General features: G+C 33.5%; 2 protein-coding genes across 4 annotated transcripts; both read right to left on the reverse strand.

The window, feature by feature from the left end:
* Nucleotides 1-1,876: 1,876 nt before the first annotated feature.
* On the reverse strand, nucleotides 1,877-4,649 carry LOC147406856 (RNA-binding (RRM/RBD/RNP motifs) family protein). The gene is made up of 5 exons (XM_086435155.1): nucleotides 4,243-4,649; nucleotides 4,060-4,158; nucleotides 3,671-3,958; nucleotides 3,364-3,568; nucleotides 1,877-2,241 (listed from the first exon to the last, which is right to left on the reverse strand). The coding sequence occupies exons 1-4, from the start codon at nucleotides 4,603-4,605 to the stop codon at nucleotides 3,425-3,427; spliced, it is 894 nt and encodes a 297-aa protein (XP_086291281.1). The 5' UTR covers nucleotides 4,606-4,649; the 3' UTR covers nucleotides 1,877-2,241; nucleotides 3,364-3,424.
* Nucleotides 4,650-7,830: 3,181 nt separating this feature from the next.
* On the reverse strand, nucleotides 7,831-18,676 carry LOC147406857 (uncharacterized). Of its 3 annotated transcripts, none has more exons than XM_086435158.1 (5): nucleotides 18,355-18,676; nucleotides 16,845-16,904; nucleotides 16,640-16,722; nucleotides 8,511-8,713; nucleotides 7,831-8,127 (listed from the first exon to the last, which is right to left on the reverse strand). In XM_086435158.1, the coding sequence occupies exons 1-5, from the start codon at nucleotides 18,540-18,542 to the stop codon at nucleotides 8,026-8,028; spliced, it is 636 nt and encodes a 211-aa protein (XP_086291284.1). In that variant the 5' UTR covers nucleotides 18,543-18,676; the 3' UTR covers nucleotides 7,831-8,025. The 3 variants fall into 3 exon arrangements, with proteins under 3 accessions (XP_086291284.1, XP_086291283.1, XP_086291285.1); XM_086435157.1 differs by lacking the exon at nucleotides 8,511-8,713 and adding an exon at nucleotides 15,339-15,541 and having other exon boundaries at nucleotides 18,355-18,675; XM_086435159.1 differs by lacking the exons at nucleotides 16,640-16,722; nucleotides 16,845-16,904; nucleotides 18,355-18,676 and adding exons at nucleotides 9,050-9,132; nucleotides 9,257-9,316; nucleotides 10,783-11,086.
* Between the last annotated feature and the right edge of the window lie 1,074 nt (nucleotides 18,677-19,750).

The raw sequence follows: 19,750 nt of genomic DNA on the forward strand, positions 1-19,750 counted from the left end.
ATGGTACCATCTCAAATCTATCCTATCGGGAGAGAAAAACTCCCTTGATTGAATGCACCACCATTTTCTTCTGATGTAACTCCTTAGTTAAGTTTCTTGTCGAAATTTAAACTCCATCCTGAGATGGTGGTGTCGGATCCATACAAATGAAGAAAAATATAATAGGACCAAGAAAATTGGTGAGGTTTTAGATCGATTACTACTTTAATTTAATCTCTGTCGATGGCAAAATCCAAGTTGTAGCGAGCAAGGAACAAATGTTGGTGAGTAGTTGACACATACCTATATGTGTGGGGATGGGAGTAAGGTAATTTTAGTATATTTGATGTACGTGATCATTACTGATTGTGTTTATGTGGAAAATGGGAAGGAGTTATTTGTCGGTGAGTAGATTAGGGGGGAGTTAGATTTCTTGATTAGGTAGGCTTGTGAGGGAGTTATTTTATTTTGTAGGGAGTTTTATAATTATTTTAAGATAGAGGATTCTAATGAGATCATTATCTATTTTTTATTAATTTTTATTATATCTAAAATTTAGGCATGTAAGAATAATGATCTATTATGTAAATTTCCTTGCAGAACCCTCTCTCTCTCTTAATTTGACTGTCATACCAAGTTCTAATAGAGGAAAAGTTAGTAGCCAACATCAAACTTGTGTCTAATTACTTCACGTGAATTGGACTCAGTTGAATCTAAGTAAAGTTGGGGATTGTTGAGAAGAATGATCCCAAAGATAATGAAAAAAAAGGAGGAAAGTCAATTGAATTGGTTTAGGTTTGATATGCAAGTACCAAAGAAAAACAAGGGAAATTCATGAAAAATAATTTGGTGCAAATTGGAAGTTATAAGGAAAGGCTGAAAATGAAGCGGATTCAAATAGTAGTGAGAAAAGATGAGAGTTTAATGACGAGTAGGAGTGATTCCAATTCCCATTTAGTTAAATAAAGCGTTGCTGATTGTAGTGTAATATAACAGAATGCTATAAAAAGGCTTGCTTCAGCGTAATGTGAATCACAAGACAGAAGCTAAAGTGGATACTTGCACTTGCACTTGCACTTTGTTTGGGTAGAGAGAAGTAGAGAGAGGAAAAATCCATTAAGTAAAAAAAAGAGAAACCCAATTTCTCTCCATCATGTTTGCATTGATAGGAGAGAGATTGGGACAACTTTGAAATTTTAAATGTCTTAAAGAGATGTGGGGGCAGACTTGAAAACTCACCATTTTTTCTCTTCTCCTCTCGAATTCTTTTCTTTTCTCTCCCCACTTAACAATCCAAACTGCGAGAGAACAGGAGAAAAACTCATTTATTTTCTCTTCTCTTCTCTCTATTTCTCTCAATCCAAACACTGAAAGGCAGATATATGTACTCAATTATTTCTCAAGACAGAAGATTATGTAAACAAAAACTTGAAATCTCACTTACCATTTTCATCATAATTTTTCTTGAGGAATTGATCATGATATATCTGATCCATGCATAAAATCAAACTTCCCTAATTACAGGAACATAAAATGGAAAGAAAAGATTGGAACATTGGAACTCAATACGTAACACACATTTTGCTATATTTGCATACGTAACACCCATTCCCATAACATCCCAGCATTTCTGTTCATATGAAATCAGAGAGAACAAGCACACAACATTTATTGGATACTTCAGATATCAACAGGTTTTGAATAGTCTTGATCCACCTAATACCAAATATTATATAAAAAATATTTTGGCAAAGGTCATATATGATACCTCCTATACTTTGAAAAGAAATGATTAAAGATTCATCCATGGCATACAATACACCCGGCCCATCAACGTCTTAATCTGTGGATCATCAAGTTCGTAAGTCATGTGTATAGTAATAATGGCAAACAAATGGAAGTCAAAGTTATCAATAATTATGAAATAAAAGTAGAGTTGATACTTGTAACATAGCTTTGTTTTGTTAATTAAAGCTGCAATGTAACTCTAGTTTCACGTAAAAGTTCTTGGATATCCAATACAGATAGCTCCAGCTAAAACATAGCTCTCATAGATAAATGTCCTCCTTCTCAAAGGATCAGAATTCATGTTAAGAGATGACAAAAGCAGTGTAAAATTTTAAACCAGGCCATGGACCGGCAATGGAGCTTTTGCACATTTGTTGTCTCCCTCATGATGCATCCGATCCTTTGAACATATCTCCCAACCTTGACAGATCCATATACCTCATAGTTCTCTGCCACTTCACTAAAAGCGTTCATCTGCCATCATCAATTTTGGATTTTTGTTATAATTTAGCTTCAATAAAGATGCAACTAAAGAGTATAAGATCATTGTTTAAAAGCCCAGCTCAATCTGGAATCTCTCCTATTACTTCAATTTGTATGCATTCAACCCTGAATCAAAACAGCAAGGAAGTTTCCAGCTAGCAGGTTCTGAGGTACTTTTATCCCAACCTTGCACTAGGAATCTATAAAACTACCAAAACAAGCAAGGACGAGATTTCAATCTCGTAAAAACAATTTATCAAAGCCAAAACCTCTGTTAGAGAAAGAAAAAGTTTCAATCACATTGAAATATGTATCTTCTCTCTATCTAAATGAAAGCAGAACATCTCTCCATTATAATGTGATTAAGGATGTGCAGTAGAATATCATGGCATGTACTAGTGCCAAGTGTGCATGATACACACATATTGCAGCATGAGATACTTGTCTACTATGTAACATGCATAACCACTTGTTAGCATATGTTTAGAAGATTATAATATGAGATGAAAATGCAAAGTTCTTGAGATAACTATAACTATATGAAAAAAAAAAAAAATCCACCTTGAAAGGACTGCATTTTTCGTCATGGCAATGTCGAACGTATTCTGGTTCTCGTGAACTGGTTACCAAATCGAAAGAACCAGTTACATTCAATTGGCTGCTAGGCATAACTGCCTTGGATGTTGTTAGTGGTGAAAACTACTCAATCAGTCCTTTAAGTATCTAAACTTGATCACAAATAACTTAACCAACAATTAAAACATGTAAACGACTCTTCCCTCTTGTAAGCAGACTTCTAGCTAAAGATTTGTTTAGTTGCATATAGGAGGTTCAATTCCTGTAATGTCGGTTTTCTTCCGCAAACAAACAAAGAGAAACAAGCAAGAAAGCAAATAATTATAGTTTGACCAGAAAATCCATATTAAGTCATACCTATGCTCCTCCCAAAAACAATCATGGAAGTTTTAAAATAAAAACTTTCACAAAATAATTATACTTTTTACCATTAAACATTCTAAAGTGCACATTTAATTGAATTCTATCACAGAAGACATTCAGAACAATCTATATTTTTTTTTTCACAAGCAAGATAAAGCTTAAAAGTGGCTTCACCTATTTAATAATGATGCGTGGACAACGAAAAAACCCTCAAACTTCCCGTAAAGTCGCAGAGTTACATATCATCAGCTTTGCCTGATTGCTCTCCCCCATCACAATTCATCTCAGTCGATATTTCTTTAAATTGGGTACTATCTTTTGATTCTTTTTTCAAATTTGTTCTACCAAATGACAACCGAATTGGTCTCCCCATTAATGTCTGCAACATCACAAAGATTAAAACAGAGAATCCAATAACAACCAAATCTTCTAAAAAATCAACAATAAATGTAATTGATCATATTTAAGAATCCAAAACTACCTTTCCCTTAAAAGCATACATAGCTGCCTTTGCTTCTTCCATAGAACCAAAAGAAACAAACCCATACCCAGTAGGCCTTCTTGGGTTGCTCTTGTATATTACTTCAGCCCCGACAACTTTACCATTCATAGAACCAAAGAACTCTCTCAGATCGCTAGACTTAACCTTCCAAGACAAATTCCCCACAAACACATTATACGTCGGCATTGTCACAATTGGTACATTCGAATTTTCCTTCTTTTGCTTCGATATTGCAAAATTGACCTTTATAGCACGACCCTCTAATTCCTACAGATCAACAATGAAACCCATTTCAAATCGAGAAAACCCATCAAAATTACAGAAAAATAATAGATGTCCACAAATTATTTTGCTCAAAATATCCTTACATACGATTCGAGATTAGTGAGAGCTGCAAGAGCTTCTTCTTCACAACCCATTGTTATAAACGCCAATCCTCTATTTTTAGTTTTGTTGTACATCGAAAGCTTAACAAAGACAACAAAATTTCAGAAACCCATTTTAGTGAAACGAGAAACAATCAAAAATAGTTATTTAGAAACGAATCGAACCTCCACATCTGTAACGGTACCGTACTTCTCGAAAATATTTCGGATGTCTTCGGTAGTTGAAGTCCAAGGAACGTTCTGTGCAATTAATCTCGTTCGAGGTTCGTTTTCTGATTCTTCGGTTGTTGGGGTTTCAACGATTGTGGTGGTTGAAGAAGAAGAAGAGTTTTGTTCTGTTGCGGAGGAGACCTGAAAGACGAGAAGGCTTGTCCTTCTTCTTCTTGAAATCTCTGAGACATGAGAAGAGAGAGACGAGGTGGAGAAAAAGAGAGGAGATGGGGAGGTTTGAGAAGGGTTTTTCAGTGTGAGATTTGGGTAATTTTGTTCTCTCGAGAAAGTCGGAACCCAGAGAAAACGAAGCGCCATTATCACAGAGCTTCCCCAATGTATAGTCTACGCTGCTTACTTCTTTGAAGGTTTTGGATTTTGGATAAGGAGCCATGGTTTTGAAACTCGGTTTCACGTCTCGTCCAGCCAAGATACCGAGTTAACTCGGACGATACGTCTTGTCTCGTTCGATTTGTCTCGTTTGGAATTGAGATAATAGTTTTTAACCATTTAAAAAATCTGAAAAAAAATTCAGAAATGATTCCTATTAAAAAAAATGAAACCAAAAAAAGAAGATAAAGAAAAATCAATTTGGGGATGAGAGCATAGGGTTTCAAGCTTGAAAACTTACTGTCTCATTTAACTCGAACGAGATTTTACAAAATCTCGTTCGAGATGTCTCGTTTATCTCACGATATATGACTGTCTCAAATGGGTTTGTGCATTTTTCTCATCCAGGCAAGATACTAAGTTAACTTGGACGATACTACTCGATCTTGAATGAGTTTAAAAATCATGTAAGGAGTACGATTTTCAAATCTAGTATGTGTTTTAAAACTCGGTTTCGTGTCTTGTCTCATCCAGGCCTGATACCAAGTTGTCTCAAACAAGTTTTCCTATACGTTTGAGATGTCTCGTTCAAAAAATAAAAAAAATTAAACGTAAGATATTAAATCTCGGTCAAAAAAGTGACTTAATCTCGTTGAGCTCTGATACCGAGTTAACTCAAACGATACGTCTTGATCTAGTTTTAAAACCTCTATCTAGTCTCGTCTCGATTGAAATCGAGTTGACTCGTGTGAGTCATTTTGATGAGTCAAATCCTTTAAAATTGGTTTATTTTTTTGGAAAATTTATTCAAACACCTAGAAACTCTAAGGGCCCCAAAATTTTAAGCGCACCTCTAAAAATCAAATTTTTTTAGGGCGCTCCATGTCAAAGGCACCCATTTCATCTCAGATGAAAAAAAGGAGGAAAAAAAAAATAGAAAGAGGGAGAAGAAGAAGAAGAATAACAAAGAGGGGGATAGAGATATCAAGGGAGAAAGACGTGAAAAAGAAGAAAAAAAATAAGAGTGTGAAGAGAAGAAGAAAAGCAGATAAGAGAGAGAGATCAAAGGAGGAGGAAGAAGAGGAGGAGAGGAAAAAAAGAAGGAAAGGGAGATAGAGATCAAAGGAGAGAGAGAGAGATCACAGAAGAAGATTTAGATCTATTATCGATTTTTGGTGTGTCGGTTCATTGGAGAAGACAAGAGGTGCCCTTAAAAACAAAATTTCAAAAAAAAAAAAAAAACTTTGGCCCATCCTTGGAGATTTGTGGCGTGTCTATAAAATTTTCCTTTTTTTAATATATAAATAAATTTTATATTTAAATAAAAGAACTACTATAAACACCCCAACTTTTTCTTATTACACCTCAATTAAAAATAAAGAAATAAGTAAATGCGTGAGAATAAGTAAAAGTTGGGAGTACCAATAGAAGCGTTTTCTTTATGTTTTTTTTTTTCTTCCTTTTTTCTTGATTTCTATGTTTTGCGTTTGAGATTTTATTTAGAGAGATGCTATTGTCACACCAAATTTTACTAATGCCACACCATTTCTTATGTAAATCACAAAGAATTGCACACAATTAGGGTGGCATTAGCAAAAGTTGGTGTGGTAATAGCAGCTCTCTCTCTCTCTCTCTCTCTCTCTCTCTCTCTCTCTCTCTCTCTCTCTCTCTCTCTCTCTCTCTCTCTCTATATATATATATATATATATATATATTTTCGGCTTATCGTGAGTATCCCCACCCTTCGAGTGAGACTAATCCTGAGTCAAACGTGCCCCTTTGGAAAGTCCTACATGCATCAGGTTGAGTTGAGGGTCAACCAAACCTGGAGTGTTGCCCCATTGCTTCGTGGGGTTTCGAACACTTGATCTACCCTTCTTAGGGAGCTTATAAAGGCTTGGCTTGCCACTAGCCAAACCTTCATTATGTTTGAATCTAAATCTTTATCATGCTTGAATTGTGTGTTTTAATCTTTGATTTGGATGTGATAAATAATTTAAGAAATAGGGTTGTAATAAGTAAAAGTTGGGGTGCCAATAACAGATCTCTTAAATAATTATGATTGTAGATTCAAAATTCAATCATGCCTTTAATCTTAGTAAATTCCACTTAGATGGGAAATCTGATTAAATTTGGGAGTTTCTATTTGCACACCAATTTTTACTTGCAACACATTATTCCTTTTGAAATTATGTGGTTATCTACATCTAGGTTGGTGTGTGAATGGAAGCTCGCTTAAATTTGTGACTTGTCCTATTGATTAGGATTTGCAAATTTTATGTTTCAAAGTTGAAGAGGCATACTTTATTATTTCCATGAATCCTTTACAGAGTTTCACATACTTGAGTGGATCGCTAATTTTACTGTTATATCCTTTTCTTGGGAGTCAACAATTGGCTGGATAGACTCGTGTCAGCATCCCACTGAGTTTGTCCATCCTCCCACATGTATTCATAAATTCAGTTAAGATTTCCAACTTGCAGGATGAGACATCTCAAATCTCACATGAGTCAATGTAGATAGAGTTAAGGTATATGTAGTATAATAATGTTCATGAGATACATAGTGTATCTCATCATATATCTTGCAAATCTTAGATTTGCATCAATTAGAATCAATTAAATATATTTTATTGGATTGATTGATTATCTTTTCATATTTATAAATATTTCGAATTTATATAAATTCAATGAGACATGTAATCAACATCCAAGAATTATCAATAAAATTAATTTTCAATAAATGTGACAACAATTCAATTGAGATGACTGAAGGGATGTCTTGGATAATCAATAATTTTCTCAGTCTTGCTCTCAACCATTTTAGTCGGATAGCGAAGGATGGTCTGATCAATTCAAATCATTCGTGTCTAACATGATCAATAGTCAATAGAAAAAAAAATTAGGGCTTGCCTTGGCCGATTCTAAAGTATCAGCTGCATGTGCCAATCAGTGTTTTGCCTTCCTCAAAATCGTAAATGAGGGTTTTGGTCCCATTTCTTAGAAGACTAATGATAAACTTGACTCAAAAATAGCCACTCCAACTTTACTCGTTTGATGTGGCATGTGCATACAACCATAGAAAAAGATATATGTTTGTGTGCACATGTCACATCAAACGAGTGAATTTTGTAAGGGTTTCAATGGCTACCCATTTAATTGGAAAGAAAATCCCAGTTTTGTATTCCTTTTTATTGGAATGATTAGTGTCAGATCGACAAAAAAATTGAATTGACTGAAAATCGAAATTGATCATTCTACAAGTCGGATACTCTTTGGTATATGGTTCATGGTTCGAGCTGAATACATATAGTATTTTCTCAAAATTACTAAGTTTTAAATGAGAGATTCTATTGCTGCACCTACTTTTGCTAACGCCACCCCAATACATATTTAAATCACCAAAGAATCACCTTAGGTTCATTTTATTAGTCTTAGGTGCCATCTCTTCTTTCTTAGTCTCCTCCCCCTCCTCTATCAAATCCTCCACCTTTTTCTCTAACACCTCCACCTGCATTTTCATGAGAAAATTTAATTAAATCACTACTTTGACTAAACCTTGACTTTATTTGGATATCCATTGAGTTGAGTTAACTCAACGATTCATGAGTACATTTCCAGAAGTCAAAATAATATATTAAAAGTTAATTAAAAGCATATGAAAACTAGAATACTATAATGAAATATAATTGTTGAACAAGAGAGATCAAAACTTATCATCGGTTGAAGAATAATTCGCCTTGAAAATTCAATTGAGCCAACTGGAGTATTGGACAAGTTTTAAGGCTATGGTTTAAAGACTTGGTCATGCAATAATGTATTAACCAATTTGAAATAAAAATTTCTTGATAATAAGAAATCCCTTGATTAGGAGATGTTATGTGTATGACCAACCTTGTCAATGAGATCTTCTACTAAATCGGCACTCTTAATTACTCCCTCGGCTGCTTTGTCAACCATATTAATCGCCTCCTTAAGCTTTGATCCTTCGGGAAGCTTTTCTACTATCTCATCGGCTACTTCGTCTATCTTCTCCGCCACATCTTCCACTGCCTCCGCTATATGTTCTATTGTCCCTAATGTTGTGTCCACCCGCTCTAAATATCCAACATACGAGATAAATCATCAAAGTTTTATGTCAAAAATTTGGCTATATAATCATAAACACTTTCTCATACTGAGTTAGTAAGGTAAGTACATGATTGAATGGCACATGGATGTAGAACAAAAGAAAATTATAAATTAGATCAAGCTATATATAGTTTTCTTGATTTTTCTTATAAATAAGATATATCTATGTATAGATACAAAAAATGATCAAAATCAATATTTTATCCAACATATTTGGGGTCAATTGAACAAATTTGTTCTAAATATCAAAAGCATGACACAAGATATATTGTATGCACTAATTGCCTTAATGAGATTCTTACGTTTAAGTGCGAGCAACGGTCCCCATTTGCTCTTAAAGAAAGTTAAAACCATCGGTATTATCGTCAACAAGAACCAATTTGACCTATTTGATAACAAAAAAGAAAAAAAGAAAAAAAAAATATTAATGAAAAAAACATAATTTTAGTATACTAATCAAGAAGGCGATAACAAATAATTGAAGCATAAATCTAGTAAATCAATATTACCATCCAGGGAATGGTGATTCTGAATGGAGTGGAGCTCCAGGTGGAACTGCATTTAAATCCCTGTTTCCAAAAAAATAAATATAAGTCACATATTTTATAAGTGTGCACTCATAATGGAATTTGATGTAAATGGCAATTGTTTTGTCCAATTGATAGATATGAAATGATCACGTATTCTTTTCATTCTAATTTTATCGATGATCCGATTACATAATAATGATCTAAATCTTATCTTATATGATTTTTAATTTTTAATTTATTCCCATGGGGAAAAAAAAAAAGACTTCTAGTGCCACACCGAACTTTTTTTGTTTTTTTCCTTTTTAAATTTCAATGTTAAAAAGAGGTGGAGACAAAGGGGGAAATGGACATATTAAAGAGGTAGGCCATCAAAGTAGTAATCCCTAAACATGTGTGTTTGTTGTTCTAATCTTCTCTCTCCGTTGATAGCAGTGTTTTCAAAAATTGGACTGGACCGGGTTGGATCGGATCGGCTAGCTTCGTCAAAACGAAAAAAAAAATCCAATGGGCCCACTTGATTTAACCGGTTTGACCAGTGATTCGGCTGGGTTTGTAAATGGACCCATCCATCTTTTGGGTGATTTTCACATACCCCTCCACAATTTGATAAATATTTGAGATGCCCTATATTTTAAAATTAATGACAAAGCCCTTTGATCTGAGGTCTTCTTTTATATATTAAGGAAAAATGATTTAATAATATTTTAGTTGTTGGATACCTAGACTGGATTTAAAATAAATAATATTTATTTTGGGTTGATCCATGCTTTGAACATGATCAACCACTAAACTTCTAAATTTCAATTTCAAATCCAAATCTTATGGCGATTGTTTTTGTTGTAAAAGTTCTTAAAATCTTGAAATTTACATCATATGACATTTGATAATTTTTTTTAAAAATTTGAAGTTTTTTCATTTTGGGAAGAAACAAAAAATAATTACTAATATTTTATTTTCAGGTTCAACGGGTTTGACCCACCGGTCGGATCACTTTGTACCGATCCGGTCAGTCGTTATTGAGCGGTCTGGTTTTTAAAGCATTGGTTCATAGTAAATCAAAATCTATCTACTGAAGTCCTACAAATCAAAATTTATTTTAGCGGAGAGATGAATTGAAGGACAAGAATAGGATTGGGGTTTGGTTTGGTTTGTTTAAGATCTTGCTGGAGAAGTACAGAGAAAATAGCTTATAAGGATTGTGACGAGAGGGAGAGAGGGACAACTATGTGTTTAAATAATAATTGGTGTTTTATAAGTAAAATTTGGACTATTAATAGAAATTCTCAACAAACAAACAAAAAAAAAATTAAATTCAAAACAAATATAAGTCAAAGACATATATCTCAAATAAAAACAGAAAAATAGGTACTTCGGAGGTAAGATTTATCTCTAAAAGAAATTAAAGCTTATGAAAGGAACTCATATTAATGAAACTGTGATCACAACTTAATGACCCATAAGTATAGAAGCAATGTCAAAAGATATGTTTAATTAAAGAAGATTACATCTTTATGGTCTGTTGTCGTTGTCCTCCTCCTCCTCCTCGAAGTCGATTGCTATTGAGCGAGAACAACCCTTGATTCTCGGAAACTATGGAGGCCCATGAAAGGCAAGACGGACTAACATCACGACCATAAGATCTGGGGCGACTAGGAAGATGAAAGTGGTAAGAAGTGAAGGAACTCGTCGACATAATTTAGCTGATAAAACACCTTGAAGGGATCCTCTTTAGTGTTGGAGATGGAGAAGTTCTCAAGGATTAAATGAGTTTTTGTTAATTAGGGGATTGATGCTTGGATGGGACTTGGGAGCGAGTGTATTTGTCCACCAATGACTTTTATGTCCTAAGCTTATTGTGGTAGTTGACGTTCGTTTTTAACGTGTTTGACAATATAATATAAAATGGAAGTATTTGACATGTGGGGGAAAAAACTAGAGGGTTTGGAGAAATGATCCCTTATTGAGCAAGAGCATTGAGCACCAAACACCAAATAATCATGTAAATCACTAAAGAATAGCACATAGTTAGGGTGGAATTAGCAAAAATTGGTGTGGCAATAGCAATTCTCTTTATATAAGTTAATTATGGGTATCGCCAGCCTTCGAGTGAGATTAATCCTTGGTCAAATGCATTACCCTCTTGAAAAGTCTTACGTGCATCTGATTGAGTCGAGGGTCAACCAAATTTGGAGGGTTGCCCCAAGGAATTCAATGCTTTGTGGAGTTTCAAACGCTTGATCTACTCTTTTTGGGGAGCTTATCAACACTTGGCTTGCCACTAGGCCAAACCTTCATTATGTTTGAATCTAAATCTTTGTCCCATTAAATTGTGTGTTTTAATATTTGATTTAGATGTGATAAATAATTGAAGAAATTTGGATGTAATAAGTAAACGTTGGGGTGCCAATAACAGATCTCTTGAATAATTATTATTGTGAACTCAAAATTCAATCATGCCTTTAATCTTTGTAAAGTTCACTTAAATGGGAAATCTGATTAAATTTGAGAGTTTCTATTTACACACAAACTTTTACTTGCAACACATTAATTCTTTTGAAATTATGTGGTTGTCTACATCTAGGTCGGGGTGTGAATGGAAGCTCACTTAAATTTGACTCCTATGACTTGTCTTATTGATTAGGATTTGCAAAAGTACTTTGATTTGGGCAAATTTTTTGTTTCAAGTTCAAGATGTAGAAGTTGCATACCTTATTCTTTCCATGATCCCTTTCAGAGTTTCGCATGCTTGAGTGTATCGTTAATTTCCTGTCATATCTTTTTCTTGGGAGCCAACAATTGGCTGGATAGACTCGTGTTAGCATCCCACTGAGTTTGTCCATCCCCCACATTCATGATGTATGTGAACACATTCTTGTTGATTTACTCGTCTGGCTTAGGTTGTTGGGAATAGATCCTCTGTAGCACTAGTTTCGCGTGGTTCTTCGTCACACTAACCATCTTTTCAATGTGAACTTTTCAAAAAGTGTTAGCTGTACGAAAAGTTACTGAGGATCCACTCCCTATGTTATTTACTTGTCAGTGTAATCATTTTAGTTGAGTGGTGTTAGCTTGTTAGGTCTACCATCTTTTTCCGTATACATGTGTGGCCAAATGAACAATCATGCCTTGCTGGAGTTGTGCCTAACTGTCTCTCTTGCTCAAACTCATGGCGCTCGCTATCTGGTGAATTTTCTGGCCCCACACTTCTTTTTTCTATCATGAAAGAAATGGACTAATAGACGTTCAGTCAAAAAGTTTTATTTTATGCCTATCACAAACATTATATTATAAAATATTAATATTTATTACAAAATATAAAACTTAGTTTACTCTACGAGTATTCATAAATTCAGTTAAGATTTTTGACTTACGGGATGAGCTCACGAGATACATGGTGTATCTCATTACATATCTTATAAATCTTAAATTTGCATTAATTAAGATTAATTAGATATATATATATTCTATTAGATTGATTGATTATCTTTTCATATTCATGAATATTTTAAATTTATATAAATTCAATGAGATATGTAATCAACATTCAAGAATTATCAATAAAATTAATTTTCTATAAATATGATTGAAAATTCAATTGAGATGACTGAAGGAATGTCTTGGATAATCAATAATTTTTTCAATCTTGATCTCAACTATTTTAATTAGATAGAGAAGGATGGTCTGAACTCAAGTCAAATCATTCGTGTCTAACATGATCAATAGTCAATAGAAGGCTTGCATTGGCCGATTCTAAAGTATCAATTACATGTGCTAATTAGTGTTTTGCCTTCCTCAAAATCGTAAATGAGGGTTTTGGTCCCATTTATTAATGATAAACTTGACTCGTAAATAGCCACTCCAACTTTACTTGCATGACGTGCTATCTATGGTTGTGTGCACATGCCACGTCAAACGAGTGAATTTCATAAGGGTTTCAATGGTAAACCATTTAATTGGAAAGAAAATCTCAATTTTGTATTTCTTTTTATTGGAATAATTAGTGTCAAATCCACAAAAAAATTGAACTGATCGAAAATCAAAATTGATCATTCTACAAGTCGGATACCCTTTGGTATATGGTTCATGGTTCAAACTGAATACATATAGTATTTTCTCAAAATTACTAAGTTTTAAATGAGATATTATATTGCCACACCTACTTTTGCTAATGCCACATCAATTCATATTTAAATCAAAAGAATTAACACACATGTTGGGGTGGCTATAGCAAAAGTTGATGTGGCTATTGAAGTTCTCTTTAAAATTCATACCAATTCTCATTCTTCATTTCTTTTTAATTGTTTTTTAAACTTTATTTGTTATTTATTTATAATTGCTTCTATTATCAATATCTTTTGTGATTTCTATAACTTTTTAATACTACTTCCATTGATTTGAGAACTAGAACCAATATTGAGAAAAAATAAAAGTTCCGATCGTTTAATACAATACAGCTACCAGGTACTCATGGAGCTTTCCATTTAGAAGAAAAAAAAAAGAGAGAAGTCTTTAAGAAAAATTAAACGAACTTGCCTTCGCGATTTGATCAAATATTTAAGAAATTTTTTTGGAAGCACCCTATGGTTAATTTTTGGATAGTAACTTAATAGTCCAATAAGTAAATTTTTTCTTTCTTAATGCCCCCACACCCTCATTTCCACCTTATAATATATTTTTAAATATATAAAATACCATTATTGGTATGTCAAATCAAGGTCAAAAGTTTAGGATTCATTTACTCCCAACTTTTAAGATTGAAATTTGCTCAGCAGATTTTTCAAGCACTGACCACTCTCTCTCTATCTAATCTCTCCATGATCCAACTGATTCTTCTACAATTTCAGGTATCTTTATTTTATGATATTTTTTGTGAATTTTTCTTTAAGATAATGATTCAACGATGAGGTTAGCCTAAAAGAGCAATATCTAGTCATTTTGGATTAGAAATGAATCGACCTTGAAGATTTGTAGTCTTGGATTGACGATTCGTACCCCTACCTTGATTATCCAAACTTTGACATCAATGTTTCAATTATTGAAATCGACAAAGATTACATTTTTTTAAATATTATTAATAGAATCATTTGACAACTTCTACTGAAGACTTTTTTGCCAGCAAAAAATTGTACATTTTCCCTGCCCTTATACAAACTTTACTATGATTTACATTGGACCAATCAACCCTTATACAAACTTTCCAATCAAGCACCCATCAACATTAAAATTCTTAAAAATATGTGTAATTAATTGCACTGTTTTGTGAGATTTAATTTAGAGGAGTACCTATGTGATTCAATCAACTATTTAACGTTCACGCTATTTTGTTATTATTGCTTCTCTAGTTTATTTTTCAACATCGATGCTTAGTGGTAGACTCACAAACACAAGAAACCAATTTAATTATGAAAATGAATATGAATATGAAGTGAAAATCATAGAAACAAATATATCTAACTAGTTTATCTCCTTACAAAGAATCTAGGCCATAACATATGGGTACGATTAATTATACAAAGAATTTAGACCACCTTATGTGGGTTAGTACGATTATTAGTCAACAACTAGGTTCATTTTTCTTCATGGGCTATTAGTCTTAGGTGCCAACTCTTCTTTCTTAGTCTCCTTTTCCTCCTCTATCAAATCCTCCACCTGTTTCTCTAACACCTCCACCTGCATTTTCATGAGAAAAATTTAATTAAATCGCTAGTTTGACTAAACCTTGACTTTATTTGGATATCCATTGAGTTGAGTTAACTCAACGACTCACGAGTCCATTTTCAGAAGTCAAAATAATATATTAAAAGTAAATTAAAAGCATATGAAAATTAGAATACTATAATGAAATAGAATTGTTGATTGTTGAATAAGAGAGATCAAAACTTATCATCGGTTGAAGAATAATCCGCCTCAAAAATTCAATTGAGTCAACTAGAGTATTGGACAAGTTTTAAGGCTATGGTTTAAAGACTTGGTCATGCAATAATGCACTAACCAATTTGAAATAAAAATTTCTTGATAATAAGAAATCCCCAGATTAGGAGATGTTATGTGTATGACTAACCTTGTCAATGAGATCTTCTGCTAAATCGGCACTCTTAATTACTCCCTCGGCCGCTTTATCAACGAAACGAATCGCCTCCTTAAGCTTTGATCCTTCGGGAAGCTTTTCTACTATCTCATCGGCTACTTCGTCAATCTTCTCCGCCACATCTTCCGCTGCCTCAGCTATATGTTCTATTGTCCCTAATGTTGTGTCCAACCGTTCTGAATATCCAACATACGACAAATGATCAAATTTTTATGTCAAAAAGTTGGTTATATAATCATGGGTCCCGTTCAGCAACAAACATTTTGGTAAAACATTTTTCAAAACATAGGTTAGAGGTTTTGGAATGGGCTGATTTTTAGTGAGGATGATCTCTACGGTGAGGAGATCATCCTCACCAAAAATCAGCCAATTCCAAAACTTCTAACCCCGATTTACAAGTTGAAAAATGGTGGACCGTCCATTTTTTGTAAATCATTTTTGACGGGGTTAGAAGTTTTGGAATGGGCTGAATTTTGGTGATGATGATCTCCTCACCGTAGAGATCATCCTCACCAAAAATCAGTCCATTCTAAAACCTCTAACCCATGTTTTGAAAAATGTTTTGTCAAAATATTTGCCAAAATGTTTGTTGCTGAACATTTCCCTATAATCATAAACACTTTCCCATACTGAGTTAGTAAGGTAGAGGCACATGGATATAGGGCACAAGAAAATTATAAATTAGATCAAGCTATATATAGTTTTCTTGATTTTTCTTATAAATAAGATATATCTATGTATAGATACAAAAAAGGGAACGAATCAAGGGACATATGTAAAAACAATGTAACATTAATAAATTTTCAAAATATGAGTTAGAAGTTTTGGATTGAGCTGATTTTTCGTGAGGATGATCTCTATGATGGGAAGATCATCCGAAAGAAAAGAAAAGAAAAAAAAAATCAGTCCAATCTGAAACTTGTAACCCCATTAAAAATGATTTAGAATGTGGATCGTTGATTTTTTGTCAATAATTTGTAAATAACTTTTGATGGATTTAGAAGTTTCAGATTGAGCTGATTTTTTGTGAGGATGATCTTCTCATCATAGTGACCACCCTTGCAAAAAAATCAGCTCAATCCGAAACCTCTAAACATATATTTTGAAAAATCATTATTTTTTACATATGTCCCATGAACCGCCCCTTACAAAAAATGATCATAATCAATATTTTATCTAAAATATTTGGGGTGAATTGAACGAATTTGTTCTAAATATCAAAAGCACTACAAAAGATATATTGTATGCACTAATTGCCTCAACGAGATTCTTACGTTTAAGTGCGAGCAACGGTCCCCATTTGCTTTTAAAGAAAGGTAAAATCATCGGTATTATCGTCAACAAGAACCAATTTGACCTATTTGATACCAAAAAAAAAAGAAGAAAAAAAATTATTAATGAAAAAAATATAATTTTAGTATACTAAACAAGAAGGCAATAAGAAATAATTGAAGTATGAATCCAGTAAATCAATATTACCATCCAGGGAAAAGTGATCCTGAAGGGGGTGGAGCTCCGGGTGGAACTGCGTTTAAATCCCTGTATCCAAAAAAATAAATATAAGTCACATATTTTATAAGTGTGCACTCATAATGTAATTAGATGTCAATGGCAATTGTTTTTTTCCAATTGATAGATATGAAATGATCATGTATTCTTCTCATTCTAATTTTATCGATATCCAATTACACAATAATGATCTAAATCTTATCTTACATGAGTTTTAATTTTTTATTTATTCCCATGGAAAAAAAAAAGAATTCTAGTGCCACACCAACTTTTTTTTTCTTTTTTAAATTTCAAAGTTAAGAAGAGGTGGAGATAAAGGGGGAAATGGAGATAGGAAAGAGAAAGGCCATCCAAGTAATAATCCTTAAACATGTGTGCTTGTTGTTCTAATCTTCTCTCTCCGTTCATAGCAGTGTTTTTCAAAATTGGACCGGACCGGGTTGGATCAGATCCGCTAATTTGTCAAAACGAAAAAAAAATCCAATGGGCCCACTTGATTTAAGCGGTTTGACCAGTGACTCGGCTGGGTTTGTGAATGGACCGATCCGTCTTTTGGGTGATTTTTCACACATCCCTCCACAATTGGTAAATATTTGAGATGCTCTATGTTTTGAAATTAATGACAAGCCCTTTTGATCTGAGGTCTTCTTTTATATATTAATGAAAAATGATTTAATAATATTTTAATTGTTTGATACCTAGACTGGATTTAAAAAAAATAATATTTATTTTGGCTTGATCCATGCTTTGAATATCAACAACCACTAAACTTTTAAATTTCAATTTCAAATCCGAATCTTATGGCTATTGTTTTTGTCGTAAAAGTTCTTAAAATCTTGTAATCTACATCACAGGACATTTGATCATTTTTTTTAAAGTTGAAGTTCCTTGATTTTGCGAAGAAACCAAAAAATAATTGCTAATATTTTATTTTTAGGTTCAACCGATTTGACACACCGGTCGGACCACTTTGGACCAACCCGATCAGTCGTCATTGAGTTGTCTGGTTTTTAAAGCCTTGGTTCATGGTAAATCAAAATCTATCCACTGAAGTCTTACAGATCAAAATTAATTTTACAGGAGAGATGAATTGAAAGACAAGAATAGGATTGGGGTTTGGTTTGGTTAGTTTAGAATCTTGCTGGAGAAGTACAGAGAAGATAGCTTATTAGGATTGTGAAGAGAAGGAGCGAGGGACAACTATGTCTATGTGTGGTAATAATAATTGGTGTCTTATAAGTAAAATTTGGACTATTAATAGAAATTCTCAAAAAAACAAAAAAAACAAAAAAAACAAATATAAGTCAAGAAATTTATCTCTAATAAAAACAGAAAAATAGGTACTTTAGAGGTATGATTTAGGTCTAAAAAAAATTGAAACTTATGAAAGGAACTCATATTATTGAAACTGTGATCACAACTAAATGACCCATAAGTAAAGAAGAAATGTCAAAAGATATGTTTAGTTAAAGAAGCTTACATCTTTATGGTCTGTCGTCGTTGTCCTCCTCCTCCTCCTCGAAGTCGATTGCTATTGAGCGAGAACAACCCTGGATTCACGGAAACTATTGAGGCCCATGACAAGCAAGACGGACTAACATCACGACCATAAGATCTGGGGCGACTAGGAAGATGAAAGTGGTAAAAAGTGAAGGAACTCGTCGACATAATTTAGCTGATAAAACACCTTGAAGGGATCCTATGTAGTGTTGGAGATGGAGAAGTTCTCTAGGATTAAATGCGTTTTTGTTAACTAGGGGATTTTGATGCTTGGATGTGAAGGAGTGTATTTGTTTATATAAGCTGTCTATGTCCACTATTGATTTTTATATCCTTAGTTTAAGGTAGCAGTTGTATTTTGACATTCGTGTTAACGTGTTTGACAATATAATATAAGATGGAAGTGCGTAACATGTGGGGGAAAAAACTAGAGGGTTTCGAGGAATGATCCCTTATTTAGCAAGAGCACCGAGCACCAAACACCAAATAATCATGCTTGTATATCATCCAAGTAAGGTCTTCACATTTTATGAGCAATTGAGAAAAAATGTTTTACTTTTAACAGATTTTGAGTTTGATTTTTCAACGGAAGTTTTGTTTGATTTTTCTTCGTTGGGATATCAACTTTGACCGACTGAAAATGATACTTTTGTTATTGGGGACTTGTAACTACATTTTCCTTACCAGACAAGAAACAATTTGTGAGGTTGCTTCTTCGAAAGATTGGAATCCAAATGATGTTGAAGAGGCTTTTTTTCTTCCTCAAAGAGTGGATTGTATTATTTGCTGAGTTCTACTAATTGGCTTAGGTTAAAATTGGCTCCATTTCAGTTTAGTGATTTTTGGAATTTTGGTGGATCTCACATGTCTCCTCGACTATGTGACACATAGCCATAGCCAGACTATTTTGTTATTGATCCAACCAAATTTTAATGGATTTGTGGGGCTTAATTATTGGCTATCACACATTCTATTTGATGCATGTATTAATATCTAGCCTAAATCACTTAAACATATTCAAATCATGATTTTATTTGTTAAAACCTACTTTAAAGTAGTAAGAGGGTTGTTCTTGTTTATGCTGAACCACAAAATTGTTCGAAACGACCTAGTTCATGATTTGGTTCAAACAACCATACCTCCATGTTTTAGTCAATATTATGGATATTCTGTGTTTTTAAACTAATGACATGACCCTTTCACCTCGGTATTTTTTTCTAATACTTGTCTTCTATGAAGCTAGCTACATTTACGAATTGGGTTCATTCTAAAATAGGAAACTTGAATTCAAACCTAGCAATTGGGTACGCAGGTACCATGGTGTAAGAGCCGTTTCTAGAAGGTTATAATGATATTTTTGTGAGTTTTTTTATATT

The sequence above is a fragment of the Akebia trifoliata genome, chromosome 3 (assembly GCF_017979445.1).
Source record: "Akebia trifoliata isolate Shusen 1 chromosome 3, ASM1797944v1, whole genome shotgun sequence".
Classification (NCBI taxonomy): Eukaryota; Viridiplantae; Streptophyta; class Magnoliopsida; order Ranunculales; family Lardizabalaceae; genus Akebia; species Akebia trifoliata.